This window comes from Phoenix dactylifera, chromosome 4, assembly GCF_051530095.1.
Source record: "Phoenix dactylifera cultivar Ajwa chromosome 4, Ajwa_hap1_PhDact_Kaust_v1.1, whole genome shotgun sequence".
Classification (NCBI taxonomy): Eukaryota; Viridiplantae; Streptophyta; class Magnoliopsida; order Arecales; family Arecaceae; genus Phoenix; species Phoenix dactylifera.
The window spans coordinates 49681383-49698896 of NC_143193.1; the positions used below are offsets into that span (position 1 = coordinate 49681383).

General features: G+C 36.7%; 1 protein-coding gene and 1 non-coding gene across 2 annotated transcripts; one reads left to right on the forward strand and one right to left on the reverse strand.

The window, feature by feature from the left end:
- The first annotated feature begins 113 nt into the window (after positions 1 to 113).
- TRNAS-CGA (transfer RNA serine (anticodon CGA)) lies at positions 114 to 195 on the forward strand. Its single transcript has one exon. It is a non-coding gene; the product is annotated as a tRNA-Ser (tRNA).
- Positions 196 to 2862: 2667 nt separating this feature from the next.
- Positions 2863 to 10951, reverse strand: LOC103704827 (T-complex protein 11). The gene is made up of 12 exons (XM_008788283.5): positions 10448 to 10951; positions 8880 to 9001; positions 7884 to 8328; positions 7485 to 7591; positions 6598 to 7408; positions 5864 to 6316; positions 5288 to 5476; positions 4685 to 4912; positions 4098 to 4328; positions 3924 to 4008; positions 3660 to 3843; positions 2863 to 3531 (listed from the first exon to the last, which is right to left on the reverse strand). The coding sequence occupies exons 1-12, from the start codon at positions 10652 to 10654 to the stop codon at positions 3060 to 3062; spliced, it is 3534 nt and encodes a 1177-aa protein (XP_008786505.4). The 5' UTR covers positions 10655 to 10951; the 3' UTR covers positions 2863 to 3059.
- Positions 10952 to 17514: the final 6563 nt, after the last annotated feature.

Sequence of the window (17514 nt, forward strand, 5' to 3'; positions counted from 1 at the left end):
TATGTTTGGGACTCGAACGAACCGGACTTTTACTCAAACGTGCGCGGAGGGGGTAGAGAAATGGTCTACATGATTATAATATATATAACTTAATAAAACTTCATGACAACACCGTCGATATGTCCGAGTGGTTAAGGAGACAGACTCGAAATCTGTTGGGCTCTGCCTGCGCAGGTTCGAATCCTGCTGTCGACGCAATTCGTTTTAGTCTGGTCACTAGAAATCAAAATTTTTCAATAATATCTGTTTTTTTATTAAAAATTTGTTTTTTATTAATATTTGTTTATTAATATTTTTTTTATTAATACTTGTTTTTTTTATTAATACTTGTTTTTTATTATTTTTTATTAATATTTTTCTTTTTACTAATACTTGTTTTTTACTAATACTTGTTTTTTATTAATACTTTTCTTTTTACTAATACTTGTTTTTTTACTAATACTTGTTTTTTACTAATACTTGTTTTTTACTAATACTTGTTTTTGACTAATACTTGTTTTCATCAATATTTGTTTTTCATTAAAAACTTTGCATGCTTGCAGAAAAAAAAGAATGAAACAGTGTTTCTTTTTATCTCTTTTTTTACAAATTTTATATGCTTGCGGAAATAATTAATGATAGGATGAATTAGGGCTGGAATGCTTCTAAGAGCATTTGGCTCTCAATTGGTTTTTCAAAATAGAAATTTTTTGATATCTTTATCGAGTATGAAATGAAAACCAAATTGAACATTCCGATAGTGTGATATCCTATTTCCGTTTGACCTACAGTTTAAAAACATCCAAATTAGTTAAAACTTGATTGATATATACTTTAAATATTTATAACAAGATGGATGGCTTGAAATTGTGAATTATATAGTTTATACTATGTTTTTCTTCAGTAGCTATATTTCTATCATTATTTTTTTTCTGATTTGGTACATAAATAAGAGATTCCAAAAATTAAGAAAAAAGATAGTAATACTCGACATGTGTTATGATGGCATAAAAATAACTACTATTTCTTGTTCAACTGCCTTGGAATATCTTATTCAGCTATTATAATGTGTGGTATTATCATATTGGTAATATATATATATATATATATATATATATATATATATATATATATATATATATATATCCCTAAAGAATAAAAGTAATACAATATATAGTCATTTATTGATATAAAAATATCATCAGGGTGCTAAAATCTGATTCGGACCAATCCACACAAGTCCACTGGAATAAATGAGTTTGAGTGGAACTTTTTATGGCCAAGTAGGTCTCGAGTCAATCCAAAATCAATCTGATTATATATTGGTAAGATTAAATTTAGCCCCCACCATCCAGATCACTTGGGATGATCTAGATAGAAATCAACCAGCTCCCAAGCTAATAAAATTGATAGTTCTCTATTTTCTTACATGTGGTTTGATTTACTATGTAGATTTTTGAACAAACACCACCAACTCTCTCATACACATTACTCATTGTATAGACCTTAAACAAGATTTTTAGTTTCTAGATATTCAAATGTAACAACCCAGAACCTCACCCAAAAAAACTAGCCAGAAGGTATGTTTTAGGTTCCTTAGTTCTATATAAGTACCTAAGATTTTTCCGACGAATGCGGGTCCTCACACACTCCTCCCATTTAAACCATGACGTCCTCATCAGACTAAGGATCCAAATCTATTCAAATATAATCACAAGCACTACGATCGGCCCGTAGTCAGCCTCAAAAAGCATGAACTGCAGTGTCTCCTAGTCCATATGGGCTATAGGTTGGGCCCGCTTTGATACCATTTGTAACAACTTATGATCTCACCCAAAAAGACTAGCGGGAAGGTATTATTTGGTTTTCTTGATCCTATATAAGTACCCAAGATCTACCCAGCGAATAACCGATGTGAGATTAAACATATGCTCACACGAGTCATCACATACTTCTCCCGTTTAAGCCTTGGCGTTCTTGTCAGGCTAAGAATCTAAATCTATTCAAATCCAATAAGAAACCCCACGATTAGCTCGTGGTTAGCTCAAATATACCCATGCCGCATGTCCCCTAGTCCACATAGGTCATGGGTTGAGTTTGCTCTGATACCATTTATAATAACCTAGAACCTCAACCAAAAAAGCTAGCCAGAAGGTATTTTTTTGGGTTACTTAAAGAGTCCAAATATATTTAAATATAATCACAAGTGCAGCATGATCAACTCATGGTTAGCCTCAAAGAGCCCTACTGCGATGTCCCCTAGTCCACATAGGCCATAGGTCGAGCTTGCTTTGAAATCATTTATAACAACCCAGATCTCACTCAAAAAGGCTAGCTAGAAGATGATATTATTTGGGTCCCTTAATCTTATATACGTACCCAAGATCTACTTAGCAAATGACCAATGTGGGACTAAACATACGCCTGCACGAGAAGATCTTATATACTTATACAAGACTAAGAAAAAAGTACCTTCCGACTAACCTTTTAGGACAACATTCTGAATTATTACAAATGGTATTAAAGCGGATTCGGCTCATGGCCACGTAGATTAGGAGACACTACAATATAGGCTTCCTAAGACTGACCACGAGTCAATTATGGTATTTATAATTAGATTTGAATGAATTTAGACCTTTTGCATCTTATACTATATAATATTAACATATTATTTACTATAGAGCATATTATGTTATTATTAAACATGATACCTTACTAGAATTATGATATCTTTACGAGCACATGGGGTTTAACCTGATACTCGTAGAGTTAATTTCTATATTTCAGTTAAAAAAAGGTCTCAGCATCAGCAAGGCTAAAAACCCCTTTTTTAACAGATAATTCCATTTCCATGCAACCCCACACACCGAATAGAGAACTTAATTAACTGATAAAAACGAACTTTATTAAACACAATTCCATTTCTGTACACCTAGACACCTTGCTATGGACAATTGATGCATGCTAAGGTCCTTGCTCCCTACACAACAACTGCGAAGTGGAACTGCTGGCTTAAATTTCTTATGTGCAAATCACATCTAAGCAACATTTCTATACCAAGTCACATGTAGGTTACACTTCTATACCAAGCATCTGTACCATGGCCCATGAACAAGGCCTGAGGTGGTTGCCACCATGATCAATACTTCTGCTGCTTTCACCACTTGATCCAAGAGCAGGGCAGCTCCAACACGCCGTAGCGCAGCATCTGCCAGCCTCCGTCCCTGGGCTCCGCTCCCACCGAGCACAACTCCACGCGCTGCCAGGTAAATTGATCGAGACACCCTCACAAAGACCGCGTCATCGTTCTGTAAGCTTTTTGTTAGCATTCTTCCCACCATCTCCTTTCTGCTCTGAAGCTTTGTTTCTGAAGTAGGATATAATGAGCTTGACGAGCTCACCATCCTCTCAATGATCTCATCGATGCCTGCATCAGGTACACGCTCCAGTAGTTCGGACAGCCCTTTGACGGTATCTGAGATCATCCTCTCCAAGTCTGAAGGAGAGACAGCAGAGTTCTCGCTGAAAAGAACTTGCCGAAGGACTAAAACGCTGCAAGTCACAGAAAACCAGAATCAAACTTATTGGCCTAAAATTTTATGCAGCTTAAAAAATTGATATATAGCATACAGACATAAAGATACTGCAAAGCACGAGAGGAAGCGGAATGAACAATCTACCTTGTTGCAATAACGATAATTTGCTGATATTGGCTCTGAACAGATCTCAATCTCATGACATTAAGCTTTAATGTTTCAGGCACCGTCTCAATGGTCAACCCCTCTATCGCACTTACAAGTTTTAACAGGCCAAGCCTTACCCATCTGTCAAACTTTTCACCACTGCACTCCGGTAACTCACCACCTGCAATGTCACAAAATCCGGTACAAGTGTCAAAAGAAACATCATAAGGAAAATTGTCATCACATTGAAGAAACATTGACCTGATGCATTAATAAGCAGATGACCCTGTTTGGATGCCAGTCGAGTACCACCACCAGTTCGAAGAGAAGTAACAGAGGGAAGACCCTGCAACAAGAATGGTGAAGTTAGGAGTCATTCAAGCCATAACTATTTTAACCATGGAAAACATGCATCATGAATTAGAGTGAACTCACATGACTTGTTGACAAGACAGAAAGAGAATCAACATGTTCACTCCATTCCTCTTCCAGGCTGTTCCTTAGTGATGATATCCACTGTACTGTTAGTGGAAGAGAGCTTGCAGCCCCAGAGGGAGGTCCATAACGATCAACAAATGCTTTCTGCAAGTAGTCCAGTCCGGCAGATCCCTTTATGATTGGTTCCATCAACTGTATGCGTGCTTTGCTAATTTCCTTTTTCAGCGTCTGTCAAATTGAAAAGCATACATTCAAAATTTCCATTAGATATGACTCCATGTTAAAAAAAGTTTTCTAGGATGGTATATTGTTTTGAATATAAATGAAGTTATTGGTGTAAATCTTGTCTTTTTCTTCTAAAAAGCCAGTACAGAAGCAAATGACTTCCATGAAATGAAATATCCAATAATTTGGGATAGACAAGATTATCATCTGAATGGGTCTTGCCCAGCATATCACAATCTAGCATCTGGGAAGTCCAGGTTGCTGAGACAGACACCAAACAGATGGCACAGGGTTTACCCATACAAGCTACTTGAAAAACATTATGAATAATTTGAATGGAAATATTAAAAAAAGCTAACCTGTATCTGCTCCAGAACAAAGCGCAGACCCTTGATAGTGGCAATAACAAAAGACCCATTTTGTTTGTCACTGGATTGAGCAATGTCTTCTAATTCACTTAATAATTTCTTGTGGGCTTTTTTCATCTCATCCTCATTTGCAGGAGCTGATAATTTCTGCAACATGACCAGCGCATACTCCAGAATTCGTCCAAGATAATCTGTGTCCTGAGTACCTGACTCGAGTACCTTTTCACCAGGACAACAATTGTCAACTTGTGCATAAGTAAAACATTATGTAAACAACTATATAGATCAGTATTTGCATTCTCAGCAACTGGAGCTTCCTAAAATGAATAGATAAAAATGTAAATGGGAAAAAATGTCCTTCGAACTGAAGAAAAGCCCAAAGTTACATAAATTGCATAAATTAAGGTATACAGTTGTTTATAGAGACATTAGGACATTTAAATGACTTTATAAAGCAACATGGAATTACAACAAGAAACAACCAAAGTAAGTGAAATATATGTCGATACTAAACCATATGAAACTATAATAAATCTGTAATACAAAAAAAAAGAACATAGATTGGCATTGCCATATAACTCGAGGAATTTTTACCTGAGATAGAATTTCAAGATCGATACTGCCCAGGATCTCTTGCTTCCAACTCTGAGGAGCCAGTTCACATAGTTCATCCCTTACCTCCTTCACAAGGCCTACAATCCGACTATAATCAGGTTCATCTTCCTTCATAACATGCATGATTCCATCCCAGAATGCCTTCTCCATTGTCTCTTTAACTTTTTCCTGCCAAAAAAATTGGAAAATCAAGATTACAGGGTTCCGTGAACACAATTATATACAGTTGGTCTTAATATTACAAAAATGGACAGCAAAGACAGTGAGTGTAGCTAAATTATTAATCATAATCAAGTTTAAAACATTTGTTTCCTGATATCCTCCCATTCTCAGCTCCACAAACTATTGATGGCCTTCTTTTTTTTTCATTTCTGTCAAATTTATGAAAATGTATACTTTCGTACAACAACCTTCCAAAGTTTGATGCCAGTTTGTCAAAAAAAATGAAGCATGCAGAGCTTTGAAAAAAATTCAATTTGGTTGTCTTATAATCAATTTGATAGAAAAATCAAAATTGTTCTAAATCATCAGCAACATTCTGCAAAATCCACTAACCTTGATACAAGTCTCGTCTCTGACATTGATGTCGAGTTTATTAGTAGAAATATCACAACCCCCATGAAGAATCTCATTCACAAGAAGTTCATTCTCTGTGGGAAACTGTCTGTCCATTGTGCTACTTGATTGAACATCTACACTTTCAGTTTTCTTGCTAGCTTTAGGTGATGAAGAAGAGGCACTTCCAAACAAAGAACGAACCACACTATTGGATCTCCCATTATCCGCAATAGGCTTCTCCTCAGAGATAGAAACCAAAGGCTGACCTGAAGAGTTGGATGTTGATGGAGATGCAATATGAGCAACAGGAGTCGCCAAAGGACTCCCACTTTCCTTTGCTTCAAAAAATTTGGCTCGTGTATCCGATAAAGCACATTCCATCCGCTCAATACCTGCATTACCACTCAGGTGTTGCACTTTCTCCCTCAGTAATTTCTGGTCTTCGGTAACCTACAACAACCATCAATAGAATTAGATAACCAGGATAGTTTAAAGCTACTCATATAGATTTTAAACATAAAATAGAAAAATAAAATTCCTACTATTTTTAATAAAAAGGAGCAAAACAGCCAAATTTAACATGAGAACTTCAGCATTAGTTGATACCAATTATCGTCATACTATTTTTGTTCAGTATTAGTAACTATCATCAGTCTAACCAACAAATACATTCTATTTTCACTAAACACATAAATCTCATGACAAAAACAATAATGGTGGATTAAGCAAACCTGTTTCTGAATCGCCTTCATATCATAACTAAGATCACATGTCTGCCCTTCAGAAGTTAGCTTGCATGTTTGCATCATTGAGAGCTCAAGTTGACAAGCAGCTCTTACAAGATCTTCCTCCAGTGATCTTGCATCTTTTATCTTCCATACCACAAAGCAGTACAGGTATGAACACCATGCTGAATCAAAAGCTGCCAATTGGCTTCTGAAAGACTGTTGGCGAGGTGAATGGCCAGCAGATTCTTGATGGTGATCCAAGTCATCAGACATAACATCTGGTGATGACTGCCTTGAGGAACGAGCGCTGTTGGGACCATCTAATATGATCTTGACCAGCAACTCAAACTCCTGAACAAAGTTTAAAGCTGACACCATCAGTGCAACCTCACGCTCTCCCTGCCCACTAAGAACAGCATTTGGATGACCCAGTATCATGTAGGCACAGAGTGCTACCCTCACAGAATACCTTGGCAGCTTATTTGATTCAGAACTCTTGGCTCCTTTCTTCGTCAATCCTCTAGTCCTGGTTGCTTTGCCAGATGCCACTCTTCTGTTGGGAGATGCTAGGCGCTTTAGCAAATGATCAACATTCTCCGGACTTGATGAACTAGATAACCGGGAGAGTAAAAAACGACTCTCCAGTCGATCAAGCAATGCTTTTACAGTCTGAAGTGTTGTGGCCGATTCAATGCGTAGTGCAAGTTGTTCGAAAGGCATAGACTTAGCTGAGTTTTCATTAATTTCCAAGTCTGCATAAGCTTTAGTCAAAGCAAAGGTAGTCTTTCTTGATCTCACAAACCACCTCCAGCACCTAGCCATGCAATCAGATGTAAGATACAAGAGTCTATAGAACTGATGCACCCTATCAAACCAAAACAGAACCTCACCTTGCTAATTTTCTTGAAAGAAAATCCCCTTGTTTGTTCCAGTAAATGCGTGCAGAACTATAAGGGCTTCCTCTCTGTTTAAGATACTCTGCTCTCTGTCGCTTTGCCTATTCATCGGTAATATATATGATTTAAATTATATTCACCAGACCATCAAATAAAATCTCTTAGAAATGAAAAAATTAAGTGTCATATAGGTCATTTTATTCTATATACAAAACCATAATATCAATTGGGTGAAATTCTCTGGCCAAAGTACTATTCTGTAACTTATTCAGTGTTTGCACAATGTCCAACTCAAGGGACTGATAATGGTCAGTTATGAAGTTATACATACTAAGGTGGGTTGCTACAGAAATGAACTAAAAGGAAAGATAAAGAAAGGAGAAACTTGCATACTCTTTGAAGACGTTTTTCCAACTGTTCTTTCATTCTTCTTCTCTCACTTTCTCTTTGATGGCATACAGTCTTAGCTACTCGGCGTGCTTGCATTACTCTGGCATGTGCCCTTTTCTTTTCAGCTTCCAACAACCCCATCCGTTTCTTCTCGGCAGCAGCACGCTTTTGGAAGATTGCAGAACGAACATACTCTTTATATTTGTTCTCTCGGATTATCCGCTGCAACAAGGATCTGGCTGTTCTCTCCTGGGCTGCGGCCCTTCTCTGCATATGGGCCTCAAGAAGGCGCAAACGGTTTGCCTCAGCTTGTTGAACACGGGATTCAACTCTTGTACCCAGCTCTTCACGTTCCTTCTCAAAACGCATCTCTACACCAGTTTTAGCAGCTTGTCGTATCTCATCCAACCTAGCTAACCGCATCTGTGCCTTTGCCAAAAGGCTCAATCTGTCAATGTAGGACATTGTTTTCAGATGACACAAAAAATGATGGAAAGCACAAGCAACTCTCCCCAGAACTTATGGAAAAATAGAACTTAAAATCAGTCAAAGACTAACTTGTCATTCATCAACATTCAAACATGAACTAAAAATAATAATAATAATAATAATAATAACAGAATCCCTTATAGAGGCCTCGAGACCACTTTTTATTATGATAACTGGTTGTCAGAGTCAAAGAACAGCTTATCTTGAGCGCATCAAATCAGCCAAATCTCTCCATCCAGGATCATACATTGAAGTTATATTAAAACAGTAAAATGAGAAGGTTTGATTAAAAAAAAAAGATAGTAGGTTAAATTAATATCAATTAGCAACAAATTAAAACAAAAAAGATATAAAAATATTGAAAAAGAGATAAAAACTAAAACAAATAAATTTTTAAAAATAGTTTAATTAAAAAATTCCCAAACATGAGAAATAAACTTTGCAAAAGTCACAAGCAGGGTAAATAATTGTACAAAAAATTGTAATGGGAGCAAAAGACAATCATTATACCTTTTTTGCTCAGCTGCAAAAAGCCTTGCTTCAAGCCTCTGACCAAGATCTTCCTCTTGAGATGACCAGGATGGGCTCCTTGGCTTCGGCCTTGCTTTGCTTGACAACCACTCATGAAATTGCTGACAAAAGAAGCACCTTCAGTATTTGAAAAGTAAGAGGGGGAAAAGAAAAAGACTAATGAAATGACTATAGCCCAGCATATTTCTGTAAAGTTAAAAAGGAGAAGGGAGAGATTCCTGCAAAAATTGTAGGTCATTTTGATGGGAAAAGATGAAACCCAAACATAACTCTACAAACCACTAAAGCAAAATCAACTAATCAAAACATTGCGTGATAACTTCTCGAAGAAAACAGTAAGAATATTCATAGCGACAACAAAAAAAATCAAAAGAAAAGACCAAAATAACTAAAATAATAAGATCGATGGAACCACTGAAAATAAAAGGCTAATATTACAACTACTGATATAACTTCCAGATATCATAAACATCAGATCAATATGAAAGGATAATGTCCAAGAAGATAATGAAGTAGGTTGTTCTTCCATTAAATGACTCTTGCAGGCATTTTATGAATTTCAACTGCCAGGATGGAGAAAAGAGGAAAGGGTAGAAACTGGAAAAGAATCCGGCTTCAACAACTCTCTCACTATGACTTTGATTGAAAAAATCTCTAGTTTTGAGCATACAGACAATATTCACATCAGCTAATTGAATACATGGGGACAGTAGATTCTTGATTGTATTACCAAACATCAAAAGATACATACTCAGCTCTCTAAGCCTGGCCATATACGAAAGAAAAGAGAGAAAGAAAGGGGGTCTACAAGGTCGGTAACAAAAAAGTGCAAGTTTTTCTTTCTTCTTCTTTATTAAAAATAAGAGGTAAATTATTTCTGTGCAATTCCACATACCAACATATTAATCAGGATACATCAATCTACCAATCAGATTCTTAAAAGTTAAAAGAGTATAAGCACCTGACTACTGGGAGAAGTTGCCCAATATAATTTAAGCAGCAGCACCAGCAACAGAACAAAAAAGAAGATTAAAAATACTATTTTAGACAAGAACTCTGCAGGACATGTACATCGACGTTAACTAGAGGGTTCAAAAAAAACATAGAGACAAAACTAAAACAAGCGTATAAATCTCAAATTCTCAAGGAGACTACAATCTTTTTCTCTACAAAAGAAAGTAGTATAGGCAGGAAGCCAATAATTTTCTTAGAGAACTCCTCAAGGACCCAAAAATATCAACAAGATTAACCCATTAAACTCTACGAAAAAGATTATAAGAAAGTAATTCAGGGGTTGAAGTGGGGGAGAGAATTCAAAGATCTTAAACCCTACATAAAGAAATCGCTTATTCCTACATAAAAATCACATCTATACCAAGCTAGCGTGTAAAATCTCACAAACCCCACCGCAAAAAATTCCCTAATTCAAAACCCACCGCCAGAACCAAACAAAAACCTAGCAAGAAATCAATTTTTCTACAAAACCATACCTAAACTCCATCATTCCGACAGAATATCAAACTTTCCAAGAAAAGAATTAGAATTACCTGTCTTCTGAGTTCGGCATCCTTGAGCTTGGCCTCGATCTCCTCCACGCTCGCCGGAGGGCTACTCCTACTCTCAAGGAGCCTCCGCCGGATCCTCCGCGGCACCTTCGGCGGTGGCGACGCCGACGCCTCCCCGGCCGGGAAGTCTAGCGCGATCGCCGCGGGCCTCCCGGCCTCCGGCCAATCCACATCACCGGCCGACTCCATCGCCCCGATCGCCCACAGGGGAGCAAGAAATAGGGATCTCTCGCTGGCGATTGAAACGATCTCGAATCGAAGATTTCGAAGAATTAAAGACGAATTAATCAAGAGGAGAAGGTGATCGAAGGAAAGAGGAAAGCGAAGGAGGAGCACGTTTCTTTGGATCGACTCCTTTCGCTGCGGTATTCGCTCTTCCTTTCTCGCCGTCCTTTGCTCGCATGGACTTTATAGTACGGGGTGCGCCGTTTGGGTATCATTTCTCGTCGTTTGGTGGATCACGGAATAATTTCTTGACGACGCCGTTAGCCAACGGCTAGCTTCAGAAGCCTAATCTAACTTTCGCTGGTCACCTGCCCTTTATTTTTCTGACCGAAATACCCCTGTACGTGAAAGCCTTTGTCTTCGTTACATTTTTGTCAGTAGAAAGAAAACGCTGCAAGTGGGTTCCCCAAATTTTGGATTCAACCTTGTTTGCTTTTCTTTCGGCAAATCAGTTCAGACCAAAGATAATAAGATTTGAGATTACAGTGCATCATCATGTAACAAGACAGATGATGCACTGAGAAATTATCATAGATTTAGAATAAATATCATGATTTGCTATTTACAGCAGGCAGATCTAAAGAGTGCCATTGCACAATATTGCTTTGTTTTTCTTCCTTTTTTTTTCCTTCTGCAATAATTGGATGGTGTATTTTTTCTGAGATCAACTATGTATTAAAAGAATCTAAACTATAATATTTTGTAATTATCGTAAAATACACATGCCGTGTTTTCCTTTCCTTGTGTTTTACTTTCCTTATGATTTTAATTTAAGCAGTCTATTTTGACATCAAATGTGAAGTAGAAACTAAATTATGATATTTTAAATTCATCATAAGATAAGCATGCCATGGTTTTATTTTCCTACACTGCTTTTAATTTAGGCTCATCTGCATACAAAACATTTGTTGGAGTTTCGAGACCTTTTTTTTCATGAAAATGATTGATTTGTTGTGTATACAACTGTGATTGCTTGTCAGTAAGACTATTTTTAAGCATGGTTTAACAACAAAGAACATGTACCATGGGTGTGCACCATTATTGTATAGTTTTTGTGTGTCATTTTGTTTGATTTGCTTAAATGATAGTGAGTGAATAATTATATTGTTGGTTAATTTTATATAAATTGAAGTATGAGTTAATCTGCAGAGCAAGTTTCTCTAGGGGCTCGTTTGGTTCGCGGGAAGTATTTTCTCCCATAGGAATATGATTCATGGGAAGTAGATTCCTAGGAAGAGGATGCCTAGGAAAGTACTTTTGGCATGTTTGGTTGACCATGGGAAAGTGACAAATTTTTAAAGTGCTTATGTTTGGTTGACGATCCACTTTCTGAGAAAGTTATATATAATTCCTATTATACCCTTAATAAAAATTAGATCTTTAATGCTTCTTTAATGCTGAAGGGCCTTTTTGGAAAAAAATAAAAATGGAATGATTTCCGCCTCATGGGAAAGTAACTTTTTCATGTTTCTCATAGGAAAGACTTTCCCATGAAATATGGGAATCATATTTCCATAGAAATACAACTTTCCCATCTCTCTTCTTGGAAAACTCCAACCAAACAAGAGGCATCTCATTACTTTTTCGTTGACCACACTTTTCCTTCTTCTTTTCCCGCGAACCAAATGAGCCCTAGTAGTTAGAGCCCAAGGATATGTTGTGGCTGGAAATGGCTGGTAGGTGATAGGATTATAATGTATAGCTTCATTCCCTCATGCATCCTTCTCAAGTAAAATAGTGACTATTGGCTGAGAAGCATTCTTCTGCACAACAAATAAAGTAAGAATGCTCATGTCATTTAGTTTCCTCTAACTTTTAGTTTAAGATTTACTTAATCTATGCCTGATGTGGTGCATTCCCCTGTTAGCAGTCAATTTATCCTCAAGAGTGAATATAACGTCTAATTAAAGCACACGGATATCGACATGTGTTTGTTGCAACGAATGGCTGGCCAATCTCCTTGGAGCTACTTTTTGGTGGTTGTGTTCTTTATGTAAGCAAACTTTACTATTGAGTAATAAATTGCCTTGTTCTATAAATATTTTTATATCATGGAAGCAAAAATTAATTAGCTTTTGGACAAATACTATATGATATTTTTCAGTGAAACCTATACTGAATACATTATACTTTGTATCACTAGAAAAATATTTTCAAATAGTGAAGATAAATTTTTGGAAAACTTAATGCTTGGTTCTTTCATTGATCTGACTCTATTATGTGGTCCTTTGATCACTAGCATTAAATTTTTAGTGGTGTACATACTTATACAGGATATGCACACATTTGCGCTTATATTGCACATGCTTATATTAGTTCTTACATGCAATTTTATTATCCCTGTATACACTTATATTTGTGTATACACCATTATTTGTTACTGTGTACATGGTGGGGTATAAGTGTGTATAGATACTCGAGACTAGAAATTAAAGAAACTTTGAAACTTATGATGAGTGTTGTTAAAGTTCTGGTCAACCAGAATAAAGTTATAGTTTGATTAATGGAGAGATTAACTATCGAGTTTCTGTAAATATTTTTTCTATAGAACTCATTAGCTGCAAGCAAAAAACTAAAAATTTGCTCAAAGAATATCAGAAAAGCAAATACACCTCCCCTTTCAAGATCATACTCTTTTTCTTGATGCAACCCTAAATAGAGAACTGCCAAAAACAATTATTTGAAGAAAAAAAAACATCTAAGGAGGCTCCATATCTCGTTGAAAAGTTGCTGCTTTAAGTTTCATAATAAATAGATGTATTAAATATTATTCATGGCCTTGCCTCACGAGTTTCCATACTTACTAGTCAATGAGTAAGGCACTGAAATGATGACATGACTCAAAACTTTATATTTGCTCCGGAACCGGTATACGAGGGCTCATGTTTTTACATGAATCACTGAAAATATAGACAAGCTCCATTCATATAATTTTGTAGATGAAAACCATTCGGGCATTTAGGTGAAAACTATTTATAGCTTGGGGAGTAGTAGGTTACACCTCTCTTCCAAGAAGAACTTAGGTTCACTCAAGGTGGTAATGTTTTCTAGGCATTTGATCAAGTCAAAAACGGCAGCTCCATTGTCGCTCTTAAGAAAAAAAAAGTTGAACCCTTTTTTTTTAGGCCTATCATTGTGTCAAACATATGAGGCCAATGAATGAAAATGAGGTATGTCATGGTATATAGCATAGAAGAGCAATGTGAAAGTTGGATGATGTAGCAGCCTTTCAGGTACTAGATAGTTATTCTAAAAACATTATTAGTCTAATTGGTTCAATTTTAATAAATGGTAGTTCCATTGTCATTCCAGGAGAAAAAAAGAAAAGAAAGGGCGAAAGCTTTTTTTTTCGGAAAATTGCAGTAGGTCTATCATTGAGTCGGACATATGAGGCCAATCCATGAAATATGCATGTCGTGGCATAAAGCATAGAAGAGCAATGTGAAAGTTGGATGATGTAGCAACCTTCCATGTACTAGATAATTATTTTAAAAATATTATTAGTACGATTGATTAGTATCTCACCCCCAAGAACTTGACTTTAAAAAGTCTAGAATTTAAATCATAGATATTATTCAAAATTAGGAATAAAACAAGAATGGCATAGCAATTAATGTATTTAAATAACAAAACCTTTTTAAACCACGATTTAATATTGTTGTGAAATTATGCCTGCTATTTATACGACCTAGCACTAATAGGTTTGTTTGCAATGGTTTCATAATGGCCATTGATAGCCATTACAATGCCAAATGTTGAATGAAATAGAAAAAATAACACCATTATTTCCTCATGCCATTTTCTCTCAAATAAAAATGTTATTTTTAAAGCATAGATATTTAATTTAAAAAAAATATTTTATAGAATAATTTTTGTTGTTACTATGGATGTGTTACTCATTCATTTAGTAAAGTTTTTGTCCAAAACTAGATTCAAGCCCTATCCTAATCCTAATTTTATTCAACACTTTTTCTTCTATTTCTACACACTATATAAATATATATAAAGATCTTTATAACATGATGTTAATTGACCAATTTGATAAAAGTATTTTGTGTTGATCCAAGCGATTTGGAATTCAGCCTTTACTTTAGTATTTAGCAAGGCTCCCACCTATCTGAATTTTATTATGATATAAAAGAATGTAGTATAAAAACTAAATTATGGGAGTTATTAAGATTTCCATTTAACTAGTGTCCTTTTATAAATCATTTCTTCACATATTCTAAACCATGATGGTAAACTCAAGCAAATTCCAGGGGTAGAAACGGAAATCGGGTTTCCCGTTTGATTGGCGGTGGGATCGTCTCCGGGCACAGTCGGAAGCGTCGATTCGCCGACACCGTTACTTCTGAACGTTAGCGGCCCGAAAGCGACGCCTTCGATGACGGAGACGCCAGCGCCGTTAGGCCGCTCCGAGTGAAGGACACGTCATCTCTCGCCAGTAGTTGTCCGCGTTTGCAGTTGGAATTGCATTGGGCCCACGCCAACCTGACCCACTTTCTCATTTCTTTTCTTTCTAATGAAAGGCTTCAATGGCAGCTAAATTAGATACGAAACTTGCTTGGCTGCTCCTATAGAAGGAATAAAAAAATCTTGACTTCATAATAAGCCATCCAATATAGATAGGGTTTTCCAATTCTTTAGACCATGTCTTAAGTTTTAGGCATCAAGCTAATTGCTTGCAATTATGCATGTCCGCCGACCTACTTAGATTGCAATGGATTATTTAGACACATAGGCGACTGAAAACTAACCTCGAAAGAGTATTTAATTTTGCCCCTTTTAATACGAGTGTTAGGGTTGCATGTGATTTGTTGCTAATATGCTGATACAATACATACGCAAGCATGTAACTATTTTTGCCTAAACTCCCATGTCTAATAATATACTTAATGGTTTTAATTTGGTAATTCTTATTATTTACTCGAATTTAGGTTGTTGGTACCTAACCTCGGGTACTTTACCGACTAAGTCACTTAGCATTGCTAGGACGATTCTTCCTTTGCTATGTGCATCGACGAATAAATAACTCTGCTTTTTTTTATTAAAAACACTTAGCTCTGCCCACAACTTAGATTCAGTAAAACACAAAAGTATATTTTTATATATACAAGCAACAATATAAAAAATAAAAAACAATATATATTTTTACTATTTTACAAATGTAAACTAAGGCTTTGGGGGGGATCCTCAAGTCCACCCCCACCACATAAGGCGTCTTGTTGGGCTTGTAGCTATATCCAATGTCAACCCCCATTTAAAGAATGCATTACAAATAACAAAGTATCTCTTGTCATGTTTTTCATGCCTTGTTCTAAGCTTGGACGATTCGGATTGGTTTCTATGGCTCGACTCACTCCGAGAGGCGCCGCCCATAAAACCATATTTTAAGACCATAATATAATTCTCTCTAGAGACGATATTGTAGGGCACCTTGGATAATGTCAGCGAAGCCCAAAAATAGCATGAATGAAACGTGTAGTTTTATGACACCTCTCCCTCTTGTCTGCTTCCAGATTCAATGTAAAGATTAAGAAAGATCCGATACTCCGCACCCAAGAGGATGTTTGGTATTGAGTGTTGACACGTATGAGGATTGCTTGTAATTTTATAACACTTCTCTCCCTCTTATTATATTATTATTATTATTATTATTATTATTATTATTATTATTATTTGCTGAAAGAGATGATTCATGCAACTTTAGTATGAATACATTAAAAAAATAGTTAAAAGACAATAAATTCTGGAGCGCATTAGGTAGCTCCCTCTCCTCAACTTAAAGGGTATCTCTGTAGTTAGCCACATAGGAGGCCATTCAGTCTGGAATCCTGTTGGTCTCTCTATACACGTGCTTGGCCTGAAAGGCGACAATACATCATGGCCCAAATGTCTCGAAGCAAGAGATGGCACCCATCTATGCCGCCGATGCTTTCTTGAATCCAGCCAATAATTGTAGCCGAATCATCCTCAAGCAGTACAGCTTTAGTCTACAACACACGTCGAGCATAGCCCAGTCCGGCTTATTCCGTCCTCAGCTCAGTCTTCGAAACCGATGTATCAAAAATCTGACAACCACCAACCACAACCAGCCGAAATCTGAACACATAATGACTATTATTATTATTATTATTATTATTGTTGTTGTTGTTGTTGTTGTTGCTGCTGCGGCTGCTGAAAGGAATGATTTATACAATTTTAGCACGAATAGATAAAAAAAAAAAAGTTAAAAAACAACAAATTCTGGAGCACATTAGGTAGCTCCCTCTCTTCAACCTAAAGGGTATCTTTAGAGTAGATGGCCACTCAGTCTGCAATTCTATTGGTCTCTCTATATACATACTTGGCCTGAAAGGCCATAATAGATCATGGGCCGAAGTCTCAAAGCAAGAGGCCACCCATCTACGCCACCAACGGCTCCTTGGATCCAGCCAATATTCGTAGACGAATCACCGTCAAATAGTACAGCTCTAGCTTACAACACATGTCGAGCATAGCCCAGTCCGACCTATCCCGCCCTCAGTTTAGCCTTCGGAACCGATTTATCAAAAATATGACAACCACCAGCCACAACCAACTTGAAATCCGGGCATATGATGACAAACTTCATACCTCCCGTCTTGTTTTATTCAATGATTAATAAGAAAGTTGAGATACTTTGCACATGCTTGGTATCGAGTGCTGACACGTGCGACAATTGCTCGTGCTTGGAGAGAGTTGCACGTGTGAACTAAGAGGAAGTTAGGTGGTGAACTTTGGATAGAGTATTGGTGATCCTTTCGGTACCAAGAACAGGCTACAGCTGATGAAGCCAATGAGGT